At 37.2% G+C, this 27,626-nt stretch overlaps 1 protein-coding gene across 5 annotated transcripts in view; it reads right to left on the reverse strand.

Annotated features, from left to right (window-relative positions):
- Positions 1-27,626, reverse strand: part of CUNH6orf106 (chromosome unknown C6orf106 homolog) — a 102,784-nt gene that overhangs the window by 37,868 nt on the left and 37,290 nt on the right. For all 5 annotated transcript variants that reach the window (XM_027876420.1, XM_027876418.1, XM_027876421.1 and 2 more), the window contains exons 2-3: positions 20,455-20,609; positions 13,152-13,349 (exon numbers count right to left, since the gene is read on the reverse strand). In XM_027876420.1, the coding sequence (XP_027732221.1) occupies positions 13,152-13,349; positions 20,455-20,609 (353 nt within the window). The remainder of the gene's footprint in view (positions 1-13,151; positions 13,350-20,454; positions 20,610-27,626) is intronic.

Consider the following 27,626-nt stretch of genomic DNA (forward strand, 5'->3'; position numbering starts at 1 on the left):
TTAAAGCCCTTTATAATCTAACGCCTCCTCCTACCTTTCCAGTCTTCTTACACCTTACTCCGTACACATCTAACACATCTAACCTATCTAGTGATACTAGACTCCTGGTGGTTTCTCAAAAAAGACTCTTTGTTCTAGGCATTTCTTCTGGTTGTCCCTGCCTAAAATGTTCTTCCTCCTTTGCTCTGCCTACTGACCTTCCTAACTTCTTCTAAGTTACTTCATTTAATGGATTTGCTATACAGAATTAATTGCTATAAAAAGTTTGTTAAAACCAAATCAAAAAACTTTATGGGACCTACATTAGAGTATATATGAATCACTACTGTATACAATCATTTATCACAATGGCATCCAATATACGGGAATTTTGACGACAGTGATTTCTCAGATATGAAAATGATAAGTGATCCAGATCAATGTTAAATAACTGAATTCAAAAGACTACCATTAGGGCCCAAATTGTCAACAGGAACTAAAAAATTCTCTGCATAGTAGCTAGAAAACTAGAGAGCGGGGATAACCAGTGAATATTTTTGTTGTTGTTTTGTTTTTACTTTTTGCTGAGGCATTCAGGGTTAAGTGACTTGCCCAGGATCACACAGCTAGTGTGTGTCTGAAGCTTGATTTGAACTCAGGTCTCCTGACTCCAAGGCCAGAACTCTATTCACTGAGCTACCTAGCTGCCCCTAGTGAATTTTTAAAAAAATAAAATACTTAATGTCAACATTAGAATGTTTAGATTAGCCTGAGTTTATGCTGTGTAAATTGGGATTAGTGGTTGGTTGAGAGCAGAAGTGACTGTAATCATGAAAAGGAATTCTACCTAAAACTCAGGATTGCCTGTTCCCTGGAGTCAGCTGACTATCACCTACTTGATGACTCATGTGGACACAAATGATACTGCTTGAAGGAGCCTAAAAAAGTTTTGATAAAGATTAAGAAAATTTTAAGAAATTGGAGGCCTTGAAGCAGAGGTGTTATTTTCTTGCTTACTGCCCTCAGGGGTAGGAGATTCAGAAAAGGACAACAGATCTGAGAAGTGAATGGTAGGTAAAAAAATATGTATCTGGGAATGGTACAGAGTTCTAGAAGATGGCTTAAAATAGGTAGTGAATGTACCTAACAAGGGCTGGTAAGTCTTCCAGACTGGACTATTCCAGATCTAACCATAAAGGTTGGGAATTAGAAGGAAAATAAGAGGGAAAAAACTTACTAACTATAGAACCACCTAGCTATATAGTTATAATATAAAATTAGCAGTAAAAGTGCCCAACAATTGATAAAATCCAAAGAGGTCATTAATAAAACTCATGACTTCAGAGTTCTACACACAAATGGATCAAGTACATCTAACAGGCAAGATGGACTGGAGGTAAATCTCTCACAAGAAAACAGTCCTTCAGAAAAGGAATCAAATCTGATGATCATCGGGACTGGAATATACCTCTGAAAGGTTATACTTTATTCAAAAGACAAAGCAAGAGGATATTGTGAGGGCAGGGTGGCAAAGCACTATATATTAGGAAGATAACTCACGCGAGGATTTAAGAACCTAAAGCAGACCTGCACAACTTGGTAGTAGGTAGGGGCCAAAATTAAAAGTGAGCTAAACTTCTTCAGGCTGCAGATAGGTTTTTAGCAGTTCACTTTCCAAGTAAAGGTAATTAGTGACAATAGTTGGTAGCCTTGGGGCAAACAGGAAAGTGTGCAGTAGGAGCAGGCTGCCTGAAATCCTTTCATGGGTTGCAAGCAGCGCAGGTCATATATCGTGCAGGTCTGACCTAAACGAATAAGCATGATGGACGATCAAAAGAGACAGATAGATATTGTCATCAGAATATATTACATACTACCTGGAGAGAGAAGGGAAAGAATCCGAGAAATAGATCATAAGCCTGGAATAGAGGTATGATAGAGTAATCACAATGGAATTCAATTAACTAGGGGCAGCTAGGTGGTGCAGTGGATAGAGCACCAGCTCTGAAGTCAGGAGGACCTGAGTTCAAATCCGGCCTCAGACACTTGACATTTACTAGCTGTGTGACCCTGGGCAAGTCAATTAACCCCAATTGCCTAAAATAAATAAATGAATGAATGAATGAATGAATGAACGAATGAAAGAACAGAATTCAATTAACCAGGCACGCACAAAAGAAGTCTTTCTGACAAAAGCAAACCATATCTTGTTTTAATGATTTTATCATTCAGATGATAGAAGAACCAATTCAGATAACCACTATGATGGTGGATCTGACCTGCAAGGGGGAATAGATATGAGAATGGAAATGACAGGAACTTTGGAGGTAAAAGGCCCACTTCCTCTTAAAGTTTGAGAGACAGTAGAAGAAAGCTGGGTATAATATGACATTCATCCTAGACCCTAGAAAAATCCATTTCAAAGGTATCAGAGAAAAGAAGATAGGTATGGTCTCAAGGACTAAAATTCTTTAAGGAAATTCTAAAGACTGAAATTTTGAAAATACAAAGAAAAGTCACCAAGAATAGAGACACAAGGAACTCATGAACCAATTTAGATTAAAAAAAAAAAACCAAAAAACAAAAATATGAAGAAGATAAATGCAAAGAAAGGAAAAGAAGAATGAATAAAAAAGTATAGCATAATATTGGTTGAATGTATCAAGAATGCTAAAATAGAACAAGCTGAAGTCTGCGCAAAAAAAAAAAAAAAGCTCAGGAAAATAGAAAGGTTTGATTTTTTGTTTGCTTTGTTGTAGGTTTCTGGGTGGGGAGGGGTTGCTTTTTTGCTACACTGCCCAAAAAGGAGGACAAAAGAAGGAATAGAGCCAATTCATCAAACATCTATTGAGCACTTATTATGTGCCAAGGCTCTATACTAAGGTCTTTTTGGGGGGGGGGGGGGTGTAACAAATACAAAAATGAAACAGTCTCTGACCTCAAGGGGCTTCTATTCTAAAAAGGGAAACACCATATACATATACAAGTCTATGTATAACATAAACAAAGAAGTTTTGGGAAGGAGTTCACTGGCAGTTCAAGGGAATCAGGAAAGATTCTACAGAGAATGTGGTACTTGAGCCAAATTGTAACGAAAACCAGGGGTTCTGAGAGAAGACATGCACTCCAAGCATGACAACATAGATGAGAAACAGCAAGTAAGCCTGCTTAGCTAGATAAAAGTATGCAGCACCAGATTAGAAAGAGATTCAAATGCCAAAGAATAATATTTATTCCTGATCCTAGAGGTAAGAGAGAACCATTGAAATTTATTGAAAAGGGGTAGTATAGTCGGACCTATACTTTATCATGATTATTTTGGCAAATGAATGGAGAATAGATTAGAGTAGGGAGAGACTTTAGGTAAAGAAACCAAATAAAAAGCCAAAACCAGGGGAAAGGTAATGAGGATACGAACACATTAGTGGCTGAATAGACACCTAGGCAATAGAGTTGGGCCGAGAGTCAGGAAGATTCATCTTCATGAATTCAAATCTGATTCTTCCTAGCTGTGTGACCCTGGGAAAGTTACTTAACCCTGTTTGCCTCAGTTTCCTCACTTGTAAAATGAGCTGGAGTGGAAAATGGCAAACTACTTTAGTATCTTCACCAAGAAAACCCCAAATGAGGTCACAAAGAGTTGGACACAACTGAAAATGACTGAACAAAAACAGCAGCAAAATGGTTAAGTGATGAAGGAGGAATATACATGTAAGAAATATTGCAAAGGCTGAAATAACATCCGACAATTGATTGGATATATTCAGAGTGGCACTGATGTTGAGAACCTGGGAGACCAGAAAGATGATGGCACCCTCAAAAGTAATAGGGAAGGTCAAAAGAGGGGTGGCTTTGAGGGAAAGAAGTTCAATTTATGACACCTAACAAGACATACAGTTTGAAATGTCTAATAGGTAATTCATTATTCAGGCATGCAAATCAGGAGAGGGACTATAGCTGGATATGTAGATCTAAGAGTTTTTGGTATAAAGATCAAATTCATGGAAGTTAATGAGTGAGAAAAAGAGAAGCGTTACCAGGACATAGTCATGAAAGAAATCCACAGAGAGAACATGTCGTGAATGATGAATGAGAACAAGATATGTTCTTACATAAGGAGAAACAAAAAAGAAAAATGTCATGAAAACTTAGCACATGAGAAAGTAACCAGTAGGGGAGGATGTTCAACTCTGTCAAATGTTACAGAGATGACAAGTAGGAGGAAGGACAGTGAACAGGCTATTAATTTGGCAATTAAAAGATCACCGGTAAGTGGAGAGAGCAGTTGCAATTGAGTGATAAAAACTGAAGCCAGTCAGTGAATCTACTGTGAAGAGTTTAGAAGAGAGTTTTCAGTTAAGGTGAAGTGCCTCAACTTTTGTAGTGACTTGGGAAATGAGGCATTTATCTGAGGGCTGGGGAAGGGGATGCTTTGAGAAGACTGGAGAAAAGGAGTATTTTGGAATAACCATTATGGAGATAAACAATGGTATATAGCACACCCAATTAAGGAAGAATAAAAGGATTGCCTTAATACAAGGAGGGCCCGGTTAATTATTAACACAAATTTATAATGGGCCCAATCAGCACAATTTTCTGACTTCTTCCCACCCGTTTGAGCGTGGGAGCCAGGTGAAAGAGTAATTCAGGGTTGAGGTTTGGCAAGGCATGAGTAGCAATATGAAAAAGTAGAAGACTCAAGAATAGACGACAGTACAGAATCAAGTTAAACAGAAGGTAAAGAGGTCTAGCCTGGTAAAAAACTGAGTGGTGGACAGACTGCATATTGAAGTGAGGACAAAAAAATAAATTCAGGAGGAATAAAGCAAAATAGAAAGATATAAAACTTATCAGATATGGTAACTTTAGAGATCTTGAACACGGAAGTAGAACATTTATCGGTGATAACCAGATACCTATGTGTAGCTGAGGGGAAGTAGAAAAGTAAGTCTTGGGAGCTGGGTCTATTGAGGAATTTGAAGGTTAGGGTATTTGAGTAAATATCAACATTTATTGAAGTCTCCTAGTATGAGGGCAGGAGTTGGAACAAAAAAGGAGATGAGTCAATTTTAACTCACTGAAAAAGCAGCATTAATGTCCTAGAAATTGGTAGATAACAGCTACCAGAAACAGAACTGGGTGATATATAGTCAACCTCAAAGGAGGAGAGGTTAACTTACTAGCTGTGTGACCCTGGGAAAGTCACTAACCCCATTGCTTAGCCAACAAACAAACAAACAAACAAAAAAAAAAAAAAAAGAGAGAGAGAGGTTAAGTCAATGATAGTGGTAGAGTCTAGTAGTGGTGATGAGGAACAAAAAGTATTCCAGTACTACCTCTGGGACTATTAAATTGGGGAATATGAGAGAAGGTGCAACCAGTACTAGAAAGGAAGACCAGGGATGTTACTGTTATTTAGGGGGAGCCAGGTCTCAGTGGGAGGCAAAAGACGAATGAAACATGAGATAAAGAAGCATAGAAGGAAGGGAATTTAGTTTATTATAGTGTGAGAATTCCAGAGGACACTGTAAAAAAGGTGGGAAGATACACAGTGGAAGACTAGAGTACGTGAACTGAGGTGAAAGAGGATGACTGCATAAAAAGCAAGGTTTGGCCAGGAGTAAGGGTGGAGAACGTTTTTCTGCAATCTGGAATTCAGTCTCACAAGGACCACCGAGGAATTAGTACAGAGTTAACAGTGGATGAGAGTAGCTCCAGTGACAAAGGCAGGAGAGTATAATGTTCTTGATCTTGGCTCACTTCAGAGTCTCAACTTGGGGTCACAACAGTGTCTCTACACTTGGTGTTTCTGGGACTCAGAAAAAAGTAGGCACTCCCAAGGCAAGGCAAGCAGCAAACTGATCCCTGCTCAGCACAGACAGGATGGTCACAACTCAGAGACAAAGCAAAGGAGCACAAATCTTATTTTGCTTTTGTTTTCTTTGCTAAAAATAATTAGAAAGAAGAGTACAAAAATGGCTCATTAGGATTTGAAACCTAAGATAAATGAAGAAACAACAATAACCAGCCACCCCTGACGAGTTAAAAAGGAAAACCACCAAAATCCCAGATGATTTATAATTTAAGAAAATGGAAAAAATGGCAGATGTGACTGCTGAGCCAGTGTCAGGAAAAAGGGAAGAAAATGAAACCTACAAACTTATGGGCCAGTGAGCCTGACTATAATTCTTCAGAAAATTTCAGAATGGGAGTAGCTAGGTGTAGTAGGTAAAGCACCAGCTCTGGAGTCAGGAGGACCTGAGTTCAAACGTGACCTCAGACACTTGACACTTACCACTTACTAGCCATGTGACTCTGGGCAAGTCACTTAACTCCAAATGCCTCACAAAACAAAATAAAAAAAATTTCAGAATGTACTCTTAGGGAAGGCAACGAAAAAGAAGCAATGACATAAAGAGTCAGCATGATTTCAACAACAGGCCATCAAAGATCATGAACAGTTTTCAAAAGAACTGCAAACTACAAGTGACCATATAAAAATGTCCCAAATCATTAATGGTAAGTGAAATGTAAATTAAAACACTACTCAGGTTTCACCTCACACTAGAAAAATAAGCCAAGATGACCAAAAACAAAATCTCCCACCATTAACAGAAAATGTTAGAAGGGCTACAGGAACACTGGCACTGTTGATGGAACCATGAATTGGCTCTCTACCACTCTCGATAACAACTTGGAATTATGTGAGAAAAATGACTAAACTGTCCATACTCTGTAACAGTGCTCCCACTACTAGGCAAATATACCCTAAGGAACTCAAAGACAGAAAAAAAGGTCTAATACATACCAAAACACTCATAATAATACTCTTTAAGGTAGCAAAAAACTACAAACAAAGTGGGTACCCATCAATTAGGGAATGGTTAAACAAACTTTGGCATGTGAATAACAATGAAGTATCACTGTGTAATAAAATATGAATGAGGAAGAGAAACATGGGAAGACTTGTATAAAGGGATGCAGAGATAAATAAGCAAAGTGAAAAGAGTATGCATAACCAGAACTACACAAATGGATATCACAAGGAAATTAAACTGAATGCTGTATAATTTTAATAACCAAGTTTGGTCACAGAGAAGAGTTAAGGAAAATTACTTCACTTCTTTGCACAGGTGGCAGATGATGGGTATAAATATTGCCTATACTGTAGAACAAGGTCAATGTGTTGGTTGGTTGTGGTGAAATTTTTTTCTTCCTGTTTCTTTTTAAAATTTTGGTTAAAAGGCTTATCTTGCTGAGGAATGGATGAGAAGGGATATATTGGAAATGTTTTTTTAAAAAGGCATCAATTTTTTAAATTAATTTATTTTGATTTATCAATAATCACTTCCATATGCTTTTGAGTTTAAAATTTTTCTCCCCCTTCCTCCCCACCACCCTCCCCAAGAAGGCGCATAATCTGATATAGGCTATACATTTACATTCATATTAAATGTATTTTCACATTAGTGATGTTGTAAGTAAAAACCATCAGAAAGAGGAAACAAAACTCGACAGAAGAGGAAAAAAATAGCAATTTGGCTTCCACAGTTCTTTCTTTGGGTGTGGATAGCATTATCCATCACAAGGCCTCTGGAGACGTCTTAGATCCTTGTATTGCCAGGAAGGGTTAAGTTTATCAATATTAGTCATCATGCAATGTGGCTGTTATTGTGTACAACTTTCTCTTGGTTCTGCTCACTTCACTCAACATCAGACCATACAAGTCTTTCCAGGTTTTTCTGAAGTCAGCCTGTTCATCATTTCTTACAGCACAATAGTATTCCATCATATTCATATACCACAACTTGCTCAGTCATTCCCCAATTGATGGGTATCCTCTCAATTTCCAATTCTTCGCCACCACAAAAAGAGCTGCTATGAATATTTTTGTACATGTGGGTCCTTTTCCCGTTTGTGTGATCTCTTTGGGATATAGCCCTAGAAGTGCTATTGCTAGGTCAAAGGGTATGCACATTTTTATAGCCCTTTGGGCATAGTTCCAAATTGCTCTCCAAAATGGCTGGATCATTTCACAACTCCACCAACAATGCATTAGTGTTCCAATTTTCCCACATCTTCTCCAACATTTATCATTTTCCTGTTTTGTCACGTTGGCCATTCTGATAGGTGTGATGTGGTACCTCAGAGTTGTTTTGATTTGCATTTCTCTAATCAATAGTGATTTAGAGCATTTTTTCATATGACTATAGATGGCTTTAATTTGTTCATCTGAGAACTGCCTGTTCATATCCTTTGACCATTTATCAACTGGGGAATGGCTTGTATTCTTATAAATTTGACTTAATTCTCTATGTATTTTAGAAATGAGGCCCTTATCAGAGAGACTGGTTGTAAAAATTCTTTCCCAATTTTCTACCTTCCTTCTAATCTTAGTTGCACTGGCTTTGTTTGTGCAAAAACTTTTCAATTTAATGTAATCAAAATTTTCTATTTTGCTTTTTGTAATGTTCTCTATCTCCTGTTCGGTCATGAATTCTTCTATGCTCCATAGATCTGACAGGTAAACTATTCCTTGCTCTCCCAGTTTGCTTTATAGTATCATAAAAGGCATCAATTTTTAAAAACCATTACAAGGAAAAAGTCACTTTTTTCAGCTAAAAAAATAGCTTCCTCTCCTAAAAGCAGAGAGATGGGAGAATATTACAGCAGAATGTTTTCATATAATAGTCAGATACATTTACTCTCCTGTTTGTTTATGCTAGCTACTTTTGTCACAAGACAGTTCAATTGGAATGGAAAGTAGAACGTGAATGATTGTGATGTAAAAACAAAAGAAATCAATAGAATTGATTTTATATTTTATACTAAAATTGATAAATTTATAATAAAATTGATTTTATGTTTTATACTAAACATATAGTATGTGTATATACATATATATGGCATATATAAAATAAAAAATAAAAAACCGGTTTAAGCTTGACAAGGTAGCTTATGTTCACTTTACAAAATCAACATGAAGGTTCAAACCAAAGAGTGACTTGAAAGACAGATTAATAATGAAGTTATTTTTAATAAAATCTAATATAAAAAACTGTTGCTTACAAAGCTGTATCTGTGGTTTAAACTATTATCAATATCAGCACATCTTATTAAGAGCAAATAAGTCAAATGAAAGTTAGTGTATATATATTAATAGTGACAAAGGCTTAAAATTTACATGACTCATTTTAAAGACCACAAAAACAGAATTAGAATGCTGTAATGAAGATGTATTTTCTTCTAATTCCCCTTTTAATTCTCTAGAGGGATGATGAAATTGTGAACTAAAAAGAAAAATTAGTTCAAACTAAAGAGAGAGAGAATATGAATGTATACATGAGTAAAGAGCTACGCCTTTTTTAAATAGTGACGCTCCCTGTAGTGTCTACCTCATAAAGCTGTTTTGAGGATCAAATGAAATAATGTACATCAAAAAAGAAATAATGTTCATCAACTACATAGAAAACCTTCCAGTGGTATGTATTTTCATGTTTCAACAGGCCTGTAATCTTATCAACACGGGAATTTCCTGCAACAATGCAAATCACATCTATATTTTCTCATAGATCCTCCCATAAATATTAAACATTCTAGGGGGCTTCCTCTAGCCCTCTTGCCATTATGTAGGTATCAAAAGCTACATGAATGGACCATCTCCTTTTTTAGAAATACAGCTCTGATTACCATCTACAGTACCAATTCCCAAATGGGGTCATGAAAAGTCGGACATGACTGAAAACAAATGAACAACAATAACTTACTTATGCCCACCATGAATCTCCATATTGCCTTGTGAGTAACCACCAACTTTGACCTGACAACACCAAACAACTGCTGTTAAAAAACAATGGGCCTTGGCTTCAGGGAGAAACTTGGGGTCACTGTTGTGATAATGGAGTCATTGATTACTCTCATTCAATCCACACATAGCCAATCAGTGGCCAAGTCTTGTCAATTTTATCTCCAGAACATTTCTCATATTTATCTACATCCATTCACACCACAACTATCTTTGTTTAGGCCCTCAAAGGCAGCTAGGTGGCAAGATGGTTAGAGCTCTGTGCCTGGAGTCAAGAAGACCTTAACTCAAATCCAGCCTCAGACACACTAGTTGTATGACCCTGGGCAAGTCATTTAACACTATTTGCCTCAGTCCCTCACCTGTAAAAATGAACTGGAGAAGGAAATGACAAACCACTTCAGCATCTTTGCCAAGAAAACCCAAAACAGGATCACAAAGAGTCAGACACGACTATAACAACCAAACAATTAACACACACAAAAAAAAATCAGTCTCACTGACAGGTCAGATATCATTTGTAATCTCAATCTTACTCAGCCTAATTACAGAATCATAGATTTAGAGCTGGAAGAGACCTAGAGGTCATTCAGTCAACCTCTCACTTTATAGATAAAAGATGTCACACTTGTTTTTTTTTCTCCCCTAAGGAGAACAGTCAATCAATAAGTATTTATTAAGCTACTGTGTGTGCCAGTCACTATACTCAGTGTGGAAGACACAGACAAAAATCAAATTTGCTTGCCCTGAGAGAGTATATATCCCATGAAATATGTTGCATGTAACAACACGTACAGACACAAATAGATGGAAAAGTAGGCATAGGGGTAGGGCTTGGACTTGTGATCTAATTAGTATAGAGAGAACCTGGTAAGGAGCTTCCTCTGTTAATGCAAAGTAAGATGAGAGAGGGGTCAAGGCTACCTGGGGCCCCGAACTCATGGAGGAGTCAGATCAAAATGTATTTAGGAAATGTTCAACAAAATAGTACAGTAAACCACAGATAATGTTGATTTGTGATTTTCTAAGTCAGTGTGTGGCCCACAGAGATCTGTTTCTGTTTGAGTTTGACCCTGCTGGACTGCAGCACTGACAAGTAAAGTAACTTGTCCAGGGCAACACAGCCAGTGGATCTCAGGGGTAGGAATTGAGGCAAGGCCTTCCTGGTTCTGAGAACAATTAACTACCTCTCCACCATGCCACACTGCCTCATACATAATGTAAATATAATGTAAATTCAAAGCTGGCAAGTGAGATCAGAGATACTTGGGGGATCAGGAAACGTTTCATGTAAGAAACAGTGCTTAATAGCTAAAAACAGTTATCCCTTGACATCTGTATGTTTCAGATTTGTGACTGTAGTTATTAGAGGGTTGGCCACCAATAATTAAATGGAATTTTTGTAGATTTGTGATGTACTGTGGAAAATTGTAAATGATGCAATATGTAAAGAAAACTAAAAAAATTCACTAAGTCATAAATGCATAAATATTGTAAATTATTACTCTATAATAATCTTTTACTACCATATGTATACATTCATAAATTATAAACACTTACATTTTGTTACAAGTTTCAATGCACTAAATACAAACTAAGCACTCTTTTTGGGAATGCTCCCTCTTTGTCTCTCTACTATCCAGAAACAGCCACATGATTTTCTCCCGAAGTGATCTTTGTATATCTTGTGCTTTGGAGAAGGAAATCCATGAAGCATTTGTTGCAGCTACACCAGCAGCTGCAAAGATACTACATAGTGTATGAGATATTAATCTCTCATAGAAACTCCAACTTTTTTATGGTTGCAGTGTGTTTTACTTATTTTGTGTTTTAAATCTGATCAGAATTATTAAAAATAAAGGTTTGGAATGGGACCTAGAGTTATTCAAAGTTTTTCATATTCATGGGGGGTCCTGCACCCCTAACCCCCATAAATGCTAAGTGACAACTGTAATAATAATAGCTAACATTTATATATTGCGTACTGTGTACCAAGCACTGTGCTAAACACTTTACAATGGTTATCTCATTTGATATTTGACCCTTACAACAACCCTGTGCAAGACAGATGCTGTTTTTAACCCCATTTTACTGTTGAGGAAACTGAGGCAAACAGGTGTCCTGCGTAAGGCACACAACTAATAAGTGTCTGAAGCCACATTTGAATTCAGATCTTCCCGACCCCAGACACAGGACTCTAATCATTGTGCCACCTAGGATTTTTAAAATGTGACATCTAATTCAACCTAACTAAAGTGAAAAAAGACAAGAAACCCTTCTGTAAATGTCAAAAAATTAAAAATAAATTACTTTATGATTGCTACCATTACAGAAATAAGATAGTATTTAACAAAGGAAAATCAGACCCTCTAAGATTTAGTCCAAGAAAACATTGTGGTTCAATGCAAAGATATGGAAACCTGGGATCAAATCTGGACCTCTAAGATCTTAGGCAAACACTTTACTTCACATATCTCTGTTTACTCATCTGTAAAATGAGAGTGTTAGACTTTAAGACTCTAAGGTCTTTTCCATTTCTAAACATTGTGATCCTATGAAGACTGTTAAAACAGTCACCCCCTGTTCCCCCCCCCCCCAAAAAAGACAGTTCTATTTGATTAAAAAATGATTTTTGGGTAGAACAAGATATATTTTCATCTCTTTAAAGATGTTCAAGAATGGGCCTGGCCTAGAGGAAAGGGTGGATTAGGCGAGCTCCTAAGGTTCCTTCCATCCCTAAAAGTCCACGATGCCTATATTACATATAATGGAGGTCTATACTGCCTCCAGTATTAGTTTAAAAAAAAAAAAACCACCTTAACTACCATTACACAAAATGATGATAATTATTCCCAACTTTATACTAAAAGCAAACAAGATAAAGAATGATCTTTGGAATAAAATAATAATAATATACACCAATTTTCTCTCATCTAAAAGCACTAAAAAGCAAGAAAAAAGGAGAAATAAATGCTCTTAGCTTGCCACTTGGTAAATGTTTACATAAAAGTATACTTATCCCATGTCTGTTTGGTATGGCTGGTCTCTATTAACCTCCTTGAGGATGAGGACTATGACTTTTGTACTCTGTATAGCACCTAACACCTTATGTGATAAGCATAATACTAATAATAAGCAATATATAGCATGGCACATTAGCATACTCCTTTTGCTTACTAAGTTAATTTTAAATCAAATTACCAAGATAAAAGGAAATAAATCTACCCCACATGGAGTAGGATAGGGTTTATCCTACTCTAAATTTATTTTAGGCTCTATATTTGGGGATTGTTTAAAAGATGTTGCACAAGAAGGTTCCGTGAGCAATGAGAATGCTTTTCATCTAGAGTTACCATGACAGACTCACCTCCATAGTAGAGTCCTGTAGCAGTGCACATACGCCACTGTCCCTGATACATTCCTGCTATGCTGGGACTGCACATCTGGACGCTGACATCTGCCATCTCTTGGGGTTCTAACGATCTCACCATCACCATGTTCACATGTCCAAATTGGTCTCCCCCAACATACTTAAGACAAACCCCTGGTGGCCAGGCCTCTGCTCCTAAGTTCAAACAAAAAGAAAAATGTTAAGACATTAGCGATTCCATGGTTGGTGTGGCTTGCAACATGCCTGCAACCTGAAATAACTGCTCAAACTTTCTAGAGTCTCCTTCATACACACAAGTCGTTTATTTCCTAGGACTATACCATTTCCACAATCAGCCAGAAAGAACAAGCATGATGGCAAATAACCTCAGATCAATGAAAGAGCTCATATCCTCAAGAGGACACACAAGCAGAAGTAAAACAAATGCTCAAGAATAAAGAAATCAACAGCCTAACAAGGCCAGGATATGTCACCATCATTAACTACACTAAGAAACTGCAAGTGCAAAGGGTCCAAATGTCATCCAACCACATTGCTAAACCTTTGGTGGTTTCATTTATTATTCAATAGTCACTATATGGTCTTCAACTTTTTAAGATGCCCCTAAAGTAAAATTGTCATTTTGCTCATCTTTGATTCTTCAATTTATGAACCATTCTGATTTGCTGAGGGCTGGGACAACAAAGTTACACCCACATTTCCCATTTAAATAATTTTTATTGCTTTTATTCCTTTCCTGTGTCCTCTAAGTAGAGATCCTAGGCAGAAATGTGGCAGGAGAGCCTCATTGTCAACATTCTTGGAATAGACAAATTAGTAGGAAAAAAAAAAGTCCAGTGCTATTGTTCTGGCAACCAGTGTAGATGCTCATACTACCAAGCTGCACTGAGAGATCCTAGAGGCTTTGGCCAACAATTCTCAAGGATATGGTACAAATAACAACAACAACAACAACAACAACAACAACAACAAAAAGCTTTGGCAAAGATCCTCTGAAGACACAAAAACACAGTGCATTAGAACATATTTTTATTTATTTACAAAGTATCAATTTGGTTAAAAATTCAGAGTCACAACGTGACTGACAGGAAGTTTCCCTGTCACCAATAGCCCTCTCCATCCTCTTACTTGCATTACTCTGTTTCTTTTTCTGTAGAAGTCATTTTATATATGTCAAGTCTGAGGCTTATATCTCTAAGGAAGCAATTAATTCCAATGACTGGAAGTTATCTGGCAGATCAAAACCTTTGGACCTAGGCATCCTATACAATAAAAATTAGCGAGCTATAAGAGAAGAGAAGGTATAACGATAATAGCCAGAAAAGGCTAGATAATTTGGAGGTAAAGAGGCTAGAAAGCTGGGTTAACATCCAGAAAGCTGGTGATAAACAGCCAAATCCTAGAGCTACTAGAATAAGGAAAATTAAGACTAAGAGATGTTTCTACTTTAATTGGAGGGCCTTAGACAGATCTATTTTATTATTTTGTAATCAAAGTAGACTAGAAGAAGGGGGATGTAGCTTAGAATAGGAGGTTTAGAAGCACGGTATCTGATATGAGAATACTAACACAGAAAACCAAGAAGAGAAACTCTTAGATTGGAAATAAATTGAGGGGTAAAGGGAAGTCTAGAACAAGGAAACTACTAAAATAATCTGGAAATAATGATTCTTTACACAATTATCTATCTACATAGCTATCTATGGTTTATACTCTGAAATTCCTCAAACTGTAGTGATTTTTTTCAATGACTGGCTTACTTTGAGATACTTAGTACTGAAAAAAGATACAAAGTTGAGGACAAGGAATGAAGTTCCATAGTTTTAACCCAAAGTAGAGTTCCTCCCTCTTCTACTCTAAACCATGAGTGGTAGTAGTAGAGGTAACCAAAGGAGAAAGCCTCTTGTCAAACCTCTTTGCTGAAAAGAAGGCAAATTAATCAGTGACAGCACTACTGCAAAAACACTAAGAATACACACCAGTACTATTTTTATTTCTACTATATCATACAGGACGTTTGTAGCCTGCCAAGTATATATTCAGGAGGAAAAAAGCAGTTGATATAAAACAATTTCATGGAAAAGCAGCTACTTGTCAGACCCTGAACACACAACTGGGAAATATAAGAATATGGAGAATCACAAAATTGGCATTCTGTTTTGGTTAACTTTTAATTCAATCCGAATAGTAGCCCAATTCACAAGAAAGCTCAAAGAACCTAGAAACTTATCCTAGCTAACAATTTCTGTGAACAAGGGTGATGCCTGTTTTATTGTAAAAGCTTATTTTTAAGATATTACACCAAGGGCAGCTAGGTGGTGCAGTGGATAGAGCACTGGCCCTGGAGTCAGGAGGCCCTGAGTTCAAATCTGACCTCAGACACTTGACACTTACTAGCCGTGTGACCCTGAGCAAGTCACTTAACCCCACTGCCAAAAAAAGAAAAAAAAACCACATTAAGATATTACACCAAGGAAAATGGCAGATTACAAGCAGCATATACTTCAAAAGTATATACAGTATATACTTCAAAAATAGTTTAAAAAAACAGCTGAGAAAAAAAAAAAGGAGCCTACAGAGATCTTGGTATAAAATCCAGTTAAGCTGGCTTATCCCAAGAACATATGAAGATGGGAAATTAAACCAATCTACTGACATTTTTACAGTGTTCTCACAATGGTGGGAGAGTCCAAATGTGGCATAGTTCCATCTTAGTATCTGATATATGTAAATTAATTATAACAATTTATTATAAAACTGAGACTAGCAACTAGATCTTAACAAGTATTTATGGAAAAAACCTGTGCTGGAGGCAACACTCTTTGAAGCCAAGTACTTCAATCAATTGTCATCTGATTTCAAAAGAATGAGAAAGACCACAAATCATTCTTTTACACTTCTACACATAAACACGCAAGCACACAAACACACATACCCCCTTCATATTGGTCATTTTTGCTTAACTGTTTTATGACAAGGAAGGTTGCAAATGTATTTTCCAGCATAGAGATAGCCACATGGGAATGATATAAAAAATGAAAGGCATCAATTTTTTCTTAAATTTAAGTAACCAAGAAAACATTAGCAAGTATTGACCCACATACTTGCTTCTTAGCATTATATATTTCTTTCTTAGCTACATAAAATTTTTATGAAATGGGCCTGTGCACACTGAATGCAAACTTCACAAAATCAAGAGAATAGGAGTTAGGCTTTTGCATGTTTTTTCACTACAGACTACATCTTTATATTCATATGACTAAAAGGTGTACAGCATATAAGACATCCCACTGATTTTTTTTTTAAAGCATTTGACTTGGTAGAATAAAATACAATCTTGAAAGCTTTCCTTAGACAAAACATCTCTCAGATATACAGCAAAATTATACAAAATTCCACAAAAGGTACAACTCTAGAGATTATTCTGTCAAACAATCTGCTGGGTATTAACATCAAAATGACATGTAAACAGGAAGAGAGGAAGATATGTCTGCTATAGGTATTCACTAATGTCATGGAAGATCCTCTGTATAATAAAGCCTAAAAAAAACTAAAAGCTAAACTAGCCATAATTAAGTCTCAACAAAAGGGAAATTTCCTATGGCAAGAGTCTCCAAATCTTCTATTTGTAGATGACAATGTAAAAGCTGCACTGATTTCCCCCAAACACCACAAGCCTCTTCAGTGAAATCCGCAGTAATATATTGGGAATGGTGGGGAAGGGAACAAGTATTTACATAGCACATTACGTGCTAAGTACTTTCACCAATATTATCTCATTTGATTCTCACAACAACCCTTCAAGATTATCATCCCTATTTTTCAGTTGAGGAAACTGAGGAAAATCACGCTGAAGTAATTTGCCCAAGATCACACAGCTAGTAAACTGCCTGAGGCCAGATCTGAAATCAGGTCTTCTTCCTGACTCCAGGCCCAGCACTCTCTCTATTGTGCCATCTAGTCGTCTCTGAGTTTGGTCCAAACACAAATAATGGGGTGAAAAAACAAAGCACATCAAAGATACTACGCCCAGAGGATGGCATATCTGCTGAATTAATGTATCAATATGTATAGCTTGGATTCGTATTGCAAATGAGTAATAAAATAGACTCAGAACTGAGTAAGAGTAAATAAACTGGGCTAGACTGAATTCATTAAGACACCACGTTCAAGGATCCCCAAACTGCTCTTAGTTGCAAAAGACCTTCTCTCTAACAACATTCTCCCAAGGACACTATGCCTATGAATCCATGACCAATAAAATCTCTTAAGAATTAAAATTAGAAATAACCCAAACAATAACAGAAAAACATAAGTGGATGCAAGTAGGCAATTTGGATGCTATAAGTAGAATAAAAGGCAATTATTAATAAGTATAATAAAAAAACAGAGGAGCTAGACAATCCAAAGTGGCACATTATTACCCCAACTCTAAAATATTAAAATATCAAAGGGTTCCAGTACATTGCAATTTGAAATTTTGTGTGAAATCACAGCTTCAAACTGCATGCATTCATTTAAATCAGTTTTTCCACAACAGGAACAATCTGGGTAACAGTTCTAGAAAAATAAAATCACACTTGCATAATTAGCTGAAGAGATAAATTTTAGTAATCCTTTTCACTTGGGGAAAAAAATTCAAATACAAGGAGTCTAATTCTCACCGTTCATTAAAAAATCTGGTGCACAAATACAGGCCCTGAAAGTCAAGCCAATACCCAAGAGTTTAGATCCCTCATCCATTTCACAATTTTAGCCACTGTTGCCACTACTTTCCCAATTAATCTAACAACCAGGTAACTGCCTAACCAAAACTTTATCTGGACTTTTATAAACTTAGTCATTTTCCTGCAACACAGTATTAAACATCCTTAAAAGGAACTCCAAAAAGCTCATGGATTAAAGGACAATCAATCTGGGGCAGCTAGGTGGCGCAGTGGATAGAGCACCGGCCCTGGATTCAGGAGGACCTGAGTTCAAATCCTGCTTCAGACATATAACACTCACTACCTATGTGACCCTAGGCAAGTCACTTAACCCCATTGCCCAGCAAAAAGGAAAAAGAAAAAAGAAAAAAGAAAAAAAAACTCAATCAATCTGCAAGAATCTATAAAGTACCTATTATGTGTCAGGCACTGTCCTAGGTGCTAAAACTAAAAGCTCATAGGAGTTCCAAAATTTTGAGTATAAGCCATTGGTTAAAATAAAAAAGGTCTCAATTTAATTTGGGGGGAAAAAAAGTCTAATTTTTGGAAAAAGAAAAGTAAATGGCTTCTGAAAAGCTACTCTCATAATAAAGAAAGAAAGTTGTCAAAGATAACTGAATTAGTTTTTGATTAGTTAACATAGTAAATCATCAGTGCCATAAGGTTACTCAAGGCAGAAATGATGAGGACCCAAATTGTAGAACCATTGTGATACTGGAGATAGGGACTAGACTGGTGATTTTATTGACATAGGGAGTCTCCCCATAAAGAAATGTCCTCTATAAATGTAAGCAAACACCTTCACTTCCTAGTTTTAAAAAAGTTGCCTGACTTTGTCAGGGTCATAATTAGTCAGAGGCAGCACTTGAACCCAGTTCATCCTGATTTGGAGACCAGTTCTCTATCCAGTACTTTCTAATATTACTAAATTCAAAACAAGTATGGAAATCAGCACAGACACAAAAGAAATTAGAAAGGTAACGTATTTAGTGGGTAGAGGGACTAGTCTCTGAATCACCAACATCTGGGTTCAAAGCTTTCATTTGACACCTATTGGCTATGTGGCCCTGGACAAGTCACAGCCTACCTCAGTCCCGGGAAATTCCCAAATTGTTGTGAAACAGTTACAGGTAAGCAGTGGTAGAAGGAGTTTCCTCAAAGGACGCTGACAAAGAAATCAGAATGGGTAAAGAAAAAAAAAAACAGGCTTTGGAGAAAAACCTCAAGAAAATTACATAAATCTGACCCTCCCCTCTCCCCATAAGCTACCATGTGCATTATAGCTGGTGTATTATTTTAAAAAACAAGCATCACCTATAAAGCAGTATTAATTCAAATTCTTATTCATCAACTATACTGATCCCTCAAACCAAGTATGACTATTTTCTAAAATATGTGAGAAATACTGTATGTGATGGTTAAGACAGGTGAGTTCACTCTACTAGTTTTCTGGTTTTGCTTTTTCTTACCATTTTCTTTAATCAAAAATATAAGCAAAAACTAAAGGAGGTCCCATTGTCATAATCTCTTTCTGGGTTTGTTCTGAGAGTCCAGAGTTTTGCTTCATCTCACATCAGATCATCTTCTGAGAATTGCATTACTGTCTTCTCCACAGGTTCCAATTAAATCTTGCCCTTTTAAGGAGCTTCATCTCACTCAGTGCTTCTCCAAGAGTACTGATTAACAGGCTACTTACTTAGTGACCACTTTACTAGGACTTCACTCATTCAAAATACCTTCATTAGCTAACTGAGCAGGCACAAGATTTGAAGAAATAAAATCCCAATTCTAAAAAAAAAAGGTCAGTAAAAAGAGATTTCTAGTAGTTGAAATGGTACTTGGATTCACTATTAACAAACGGAGTACAATTAACATTCCTTAAAGTTAGGATGTTTCTACAAAGCAGCCCATTCAATACAATGAAATTTTGTTTTCCAACCAGATCTTTCTTTCTTTACTGGTAATAGGCAAACTCCTAGAATTTTTAGTTCCTCTTCCACAGAGATAAGACTATCCCAAGTCTTAATATCACAGACAACTACTCAGGCCCCAGTGAACAGTTTACAGAACTATCACTGTAGTCCCAAATGACAAGAACTTTTAAAGGAATAGCTGTTAACCGACACTCTCAACCTTCCAGTTTTGCTCAAAAAGACACCTCTTCTACTACACACTGGTAATAACCCTGAAGGTGAAGACTAATTAGAGCAGAACTAAAATGGGAAGCAGAAGCAGATGAAGTCACTAGCACATACAAGGTTTCTCTTTCTTTTCCATTTCCTACATGGAAGTTCAAATATGTTTATATGCTGCCAGGTCACAAGTGGTTGAGTGGAAGAGAGTAGGAGAAGACCTCAATTTCTTTTCTTAGTCAGGACATTGATATTTTAAGGTACTGATCTTTGTTCACCATGGCAGTATGAGAAAATGCTGTACCACGTTTAAGAAGAAAAAAAAAGTTACACAATTGTATAGCTCAAGTTAAAACATTTACCTCTTAACTTCTATTAAATTTTAGTTTAAGGAGAAACCAAAAGTTGTGGGCGAGGGAAACTCCCTAGCCACACATTTACCGGAGTTTTGTATCCGCCACGTTTTTGTAAATTGGGTGTCAGGAGGTATCGATTCCCCTTCTCCTATGGTAACATCCTCAACAAAGGACATAGAGGGCACGCTGATGTTTGGACTCTCAAAATCATAGTAGGCTCCAATAGCTGCTTGCAGGTTCCTGCAAATCAAGAGAGAATGCAACACACTTCAGTCCCAGTGGGATAAAGCCTCCCTTAAGAGAACTAAATCCACCCTTTAGTAAGCTTCAGTATTTCACTACCCAACCCAATGGTTTCCTCCTCAGAGTTTATGACAAATGCTCATATTCCTAGAATATGTCTTCAAGTCTCACAGCTGTCACCAAGTAACAAAAGAAAAAGTACGTCCATAAAGAAAAGATTACCAAATACCAAGAGAAATAAGCAGAAGCATATTTCATGAAGTACCCACACTCATAGAGGCCCCAGGACAGGTTAGGTGTGGAGTCAGGAGACAGACAGACAGACAGAATGAGAGTCAGAGGCTATCAATACTTATTACTCTGGAATATGAAAAGAATGACTTTAAAATTCAAACTCCTTGAAAGTTCCATCATATTACTACAAAGCACCCAATACAGGATCCACAATGACATTAACACCAAAGGTTAAAAAATTATAGACTGTCAAAAGAAAAAAAAATGCTGATTTAAGTCATATTTATTACTATTTTTAAAAAATCAAAGAAATGTTTGGTAATTACATTAGTTGCTTCATTTCTCTCACTTCTACTACGAGTGGAATCAAGTCCCTTCAGCAAGCAACAATGTCAACTGTATCTTCCTCAGCATAGCAGTTACATAGCATTAGCAAGTACTCAAATGTTGTAAACACAGCACACAGCAAGAGTCACTAAGAATTACTTAACAGGCACACCGTTAACAATAAATTATTTCATACCAGGACGTTCACCTGCTGTTGCAAATGTTCGTATTTGTAGAGCTTTTATCTTTCTTACAATGGCCAGCTTGGTCAAACTTTACAAAATGAATGTCTCTAACATTAACCAATTTTGACTATCATTACAACACTGATCACATATATGCTAAACAATTTACATAAAGCAGAGCAGGACTAAGTTTCAAAACAGACCCAATTTGCTATACCAGATAACAGTATAACTTAGGCACTAGTCTTCATAGCAAGTTCCTCTTTGATTGACAGTGACATGTGTTTAATCAAAAGCAGCATGTAATCCACCCCCTAACTCCCACAAACTGGCAGATGAGCACACCTGGAGATAGTCATCAGATCTAGGAGCATAGATTTTGGAGCCAGTGAAACAGAGTAGGATAGAAAATCAGTGAAGGGAGCTACTGACCAACTTCTTTTCCACAGTGTCTACACCAAAATTCTTTTTTTCCTCAGGCAATTGAGGTTAAGTGACTTGCCCAGAGTCACACAGCTAGTGAGTGTTATATGTCTGAGGCTGGATTTGAACTCAGGTCCTCCTGACTCCAGAGCCAGTGCTCCATCGAGCCACCTAGCTGTCCCCCCAGATTTTCTCCTCAAGCTATTTATACCTTACCTTTTGCCTTTCCACACCTCTTCAAAAGATTTCACCTCATAATTCACTGAAAAAAACAGAAGCCATCTGTCACCTATCCTCTCCTTCCGAATTCCAAACCTCAAAACGTCATCCCTCCCAAACTCTCACTCCCTTTGCTACAATCTCAAAGTCACACAGCTAGTGAGTGTTATGTGTCTGAGGTCAAATTTGAACTCAGGTCCTCCTGAGTCCAGGGCTGGTGCTCTATCCACTGTGCCACCAAGCTGCTCCCATAGTCAAATTCCTAAAAACCGTTTAAAAACAAAACTCAACTCAAGTGCCACTTTTTACATGAGTCCCTTTCCTCTGATTTGCTGTTTCTTCCCACAACCACCAATGTCTCAATTCCTTTACATGCCCCTTAAAAGTATATAGAGAGAGAACTTCCCATGTATTCAATTATCATCTCTATATAAATGACACCCCAATCTACATATTCAGTTCTCATTTCTCTCTTGAGCTCCAGTTCCAGATCTCTATTTGTCTGCTAACATCTCCACCTGTCCTTATCCCACAGCCATCTAATGTTGAACATGTCTAAAAACATACGTTTCTAAACCCAACCTGTCCCTAACTCCCTTGTTTCTGTTGAAGGCAACACTTTCAAGTCACTCAGGTCAACAATTTCAGTCATCCATATTTCTTCACTCTTCTCCCCCTTCCCCTATAGCCAATCAGTTAACGAAAATCAATTCAATCTCACTGTATTTCTCATATCTATCTTGTTCTGTCCTCTCATACCACAACTACCTTAGCTCTAACCCCCATCACCACACATGGACTATTATAAGCGTCCCCCTGCGTCCAGTCTATCCCTACTCCAATCATTCTGAAGAGCACATTTGACCAAGTCATTCCACTACTCAAAAAAGCTTCAGTGGATCCTTACTGCCTATAGAATATATTACCCATACCTCTATTTGGCACTAAAATCCTTCATAATCTGGTTCCAACCTACAGCCTAGTAACACATTACTCCCCATTCACACTCTCTGCACTCCAGACAAACTGGTCTATTTGTTGTTTTTACCAAACATTTCATCAGCCAGTGCTGAATATTCCATAAAATCCTCTCCCCCTAGTCTGTCTTCAAATCCCCACAACCCTTTAAGGCTCAGCTCAAATGCCACTTATGTCAAGAGACCTTTCCCAATCTCCCTAGTTGTTAGTAAAGGTAACACACCTCCATCACATTGTATTTATTTTGTAAATATCCTTCACTTACTTATCCATGAACATGTTATATTGTCCCATCTCCCACCTGTCAGCAGAATCTATGCTCTTTGGGAACAGTCTGTTACATTTTTGTGTTTGTATCCCAGTGTATACATACTTAATAAGTCTTGTTGATTTTTAAGTTTGCAATCATTTCTTTCAAAGTTTTTTTTGTTTTGTTTTATTTTAAAGGAAGCAGTTTCCTGCTGTCAATACAATTGTTTCTTATTTCAATTACTCAATGAGGAGCCTGAAGAACTGTTATTTCCTTTCTGTTCCCCTGGCTGTAAAATATACTTTAAAGTAAAGAAGCTATTTATGCCCCCAGGCCTGCTGCCAATTCCCTTCTCTGTCTTGTGTCACATTTCACCACTTGGTCCGAACATGAAGATGAGACTCAGAGCACTGCAAAAGTTAAACACTCTCCAGATGCAAGTTCAAAAAACATTCTTGCTACCCTGCCTAAACAGGTTTGTCCCCCACAATTTGTTCTCAAACAGCCAAAGCAAATGGTAATGCTTATTCTCATAGCTTACAATGCAGGTGGCTGAGCCAAGCAAGGATTAAACGATTTTTTTAAAGATCAAACTGAAAATGAAAGTAGCAAAGCAGAAGCCTGGCAGGAAGAAGTGGTAAGAATGACATAGCAAATTTACGTAAGTTTAAAGTTGAGAGAGGAATTTTAGCCCAAATTTAAAATTTCCTAGTAAGGTACAAAACTCCTCAATGATCAAATCATCCACATTACAGTCTCAATGGAGTAAGTAAGTAATGGTAGGAATAAACTCACTCAGGTTTCAATCCATAGACGCCAATAGACAGACCTGCTGTGCATGCTCTTTCCTATCTTGAACAACACATTCACAGTTTACAGTTTAGTACAAAGGAAAGAACTATTGGATTTAGTCAGAAGATCTGAGTTCAAATACCATCTCTACCACTTATTATCTGTATGGCCATGGGCAAGTCACTCAACATCTCTTGGCCTTGCTTTCCTCATCTGTAAAATAGAGGAGTGTTGGACTAGAAGACCTATAAGGTCCCTTTTACCTTTGAACCTATGATCCTGTTATACATAGCCAATAAAAAATTCAGCATCAAATAAAGTTAGCTGACATGATTAAGACTTCCCTTCACCACTCCCAAAGGCCTTGCAGTAAATAACCCAGAACTCTGGACAGCAGGAAGGTCTGAACATCTAGATTATTTCAGTACTTTCTGTTAAATATTGCTTTTTAGGTTTCTTCTCTGTTTTAGGGACATGGAATCAGTTTTATTGAGACATCTGTCTATTCTTCTAAGGAATAACAAAAAACAGAGATCAATCTCCTGAGTTTTGAGAAATACCTATAATCATCAACTTCCCTCCCATATAGGTGGCTTCTCATAGCCCAGGGTTTTGAAGAGGAGGGCAGAAGTCAGACCGTGTGATCTCATTGGTATGAGGAGTTTCCTGGGTTGCCCTCTACTAACGCAGTTGTGTAATTTAGAGCCTTAGAGGCTCTGAGGGGCCCTGAGAGGTTAAGTGACTTGCCCAGGGTCATATAACCAGGATGCCTGAGAGGCTCAAATGAACCCAGGTCTTCCTGACTCTCAAGCCAGTTCTCTGTATACTACAACACACAGCCTTCCTAGATTCTAGGATAAAAACAAGTATTCATTGACAAGTTGCACAACACACATTCCCAACTTTACTAATAACTCAAGGTGATTTTTACTGTGGACTATATTGATCATATGTTCCCTGATGTAATATAATGTTGTACCGTGGCAGCCCATCTATTCAAAAGGCACAAAATTTATAACTCTTTTTCCAAATATTTCAGTTATATGAATCTCTCAGAGCTGAAGTAATGTGGAATACTGAAGATTAAATTCTATCAACAGATTGCTTGTCAACCAGATATAATGTCTTTCTGGTGGATGAATGAGAATGAATATAGTATGCAAACTGTTGCAAATACAGTTATATTTTTACAATATAAAATGGCACAAAATCTATTATAGATCTAGAGAAGCGGCCATTTGTATCACATACATATGTATTCAAGGAAATCTCCCAAAGAAATTGTGTTAGAAAAGGGTGGAACTGAGGCAGCTAAGTGACGCAGTGGATAGAGCTCCGGCCTTGGAGTCAGGAGGACCTGAGTTCAAATCTAACCTCAGACACATGATACTGACCAGCTGTGTGACCCTGGGCAGGTCACTTAACCCCAATTGCTTCACCCAAAAAAAAAAAAAGTAGAACAGATCAAGGACAAAGGTAAGTTGGGCAAGAACTATTACTGGGACCCCAATTTTGAATGAAAAAAAAAAAAAAGAGAAATACCTTCTATGTACAAGCAGAAGGATTTTTTTTTTAAAGCATATCACATCTACTCACACAATTTTAAATAGTAGATAATGAAACAATCCTTCTGCATTACTGGCAAAATCCAGGTGATCCATGTTGCACTGTATTCTGCTATCTTCACTTGAAGTGCCAAGGCCTTACCTTTAATGCAACACCAAAAAAGATGGTCCTACAGGAACTTAACTGAAATAGCAATTAAAGGGAGGGCCAGAGGAGGAAAAAGCCCCTGCCCACTCTTCCAATCTGCTTCAGACTGGGATGGGACTGACAATTTACTTGGACTAGAAAACAGGCTACAGGCAAGAAACAGGGCCCAGGGTTGAGAAAGAATGGGATGCTTGTGAAGTTCCTAAATGGGGCTACTATTCAATATGCAAAATCAAGAACGAAAAAGAGAGGTCGTGATAAATTTGATTAAATGTCTAGTGTGCACACCAGAATTCTCATGACTTCTTTTTTCTTTTATTTCTTTTATTTTATTTATTTTTTTAATTTTTTTATTTCATCTATTTATTTTAATTTTATTTATTTATTTATTTAGTTTGTTTATTTTAGTGAGGCAATCAGAGTTAAGTGACTTGCCCAAGGTCACACAGCTAGTAAGTGTTAAGTGTCTGAGGCTGGATTTGAACTCAGGTCGTCCTGACCCCAAGGCCAGAGCTTTATTCACTGCACCACCTAGCTGCCCCCTCATGACTCTTCACAGCCAAAATCGTTTTCAAGAACTGTTAATTAAATCACATTTCCTCTTTCTGGCTTTATACTGATCCTTTAATTTTATCAATTTCCAGGGCTTCTTCTTCCCCCCAGCTGAGTCTTTCAAAATAAAAAGTCAAAAGAGCATGTTTTAAGGCTATAGCTATTATTCAAGAACATCCTGTTAGAAATTATTGGTTCCTCATTACCAACTTTTAGCTAATACAAAAGATCAAACATAACTGAAAAGTAGAAAAACTCAATTACAACACTGGCCCAAAATTCTTAATACAGCATGCTGCTTGGTTTTAAAAAAAAAAACCCAAAAAACCTTAGTTTTTAATGAATCAGATGTCAACTGCATTAAACAACAAGATCAGACTTTGAAAACTGGATGAGAAAACAAGTTGAGACATGTTCTGTAAGTCAACTAGGCTCAACTGTACCAGTTTTATTTCTTTATCCTAATGGTATTTCCCATTTCTATTTCTTACAAATCAATTTTGAAAAGAAACAGAACATTTAATCTAAGACTAAGTCTAACATCTCCAGTTATGACAACTAAAGATTTCAAACTTCCCTTTAATAATAACATCAACCAAATATTTACTGAGTTCCTACTGTCTGCAAAACACTTCATTCTTTCAACTCTCAAATCTCCTGGCTTAGGATCCAAGATTTAGAACAGACCTCAGAAGTTATTTTATTCAAACCTTTCATTGTATAGATGATGAGAAACCTGAGCACCAGAGAAGTAAAGTGATTTGCTTGAAATCACAGAAGTAAATGACAGAATCAGAAATTGAAGCCAGTGTTCTGACTCCAAATCAAGGGTTCTTTCCACCTGTACCAGGCCATTATCTCCGTTGCATTCTTTGGTGGAAACCATAGCAACCTTCTCTTATCACTAGGGGCTGGTGGTGCTGGTTCTTTCTGTGCTTAGACTTACTCTCATCTCTACTGTCAAAATTCCATTTAATCTGTGAACCTCCTAACTATCATACAGTTAGGCAACAAAACTCTCTCCCCACATTAACTCTTTTCAGTCTGACTTGGGTTTTTCCCACCTAACCAAATCCAGTTCGATGCCTGACTTTGCTGGGGCTTTCCACAACACTTTCTCAGCTTCTATTCTTGTCATGCACCCATAGCTACTTCCAGTCCATTGATAATGACCAAAAATTTCCTATGTGTCAAATCTCCACCCCCTTTTCAAATCCTATTTTTTTTTACCACCCAGAGGTGATCTGGGCCAAGATTTTTTTTTAAATTACATTAATCAATATTTCATAGCAACAAAAATGGAGAATCATCATCTTAATAAGAACCAGCAACAAGGGGGAA

Source organism: Vombatus ursinus, unplaced genomic scaffold (genome assembly GCF_900497805.2).
Source record: "Vombatus ursinus unplaced genomic scaffold, bare-nosed wombat genome assembly UNPS02014811.1, whole genome shotgun sequence".
Taxonomy (NCBI): Eukaryota; Metazoa; Chordata; class Mammalia; order Diprotodontia; family Vombatidae; genus Vombatus; species Vombatus ursinus.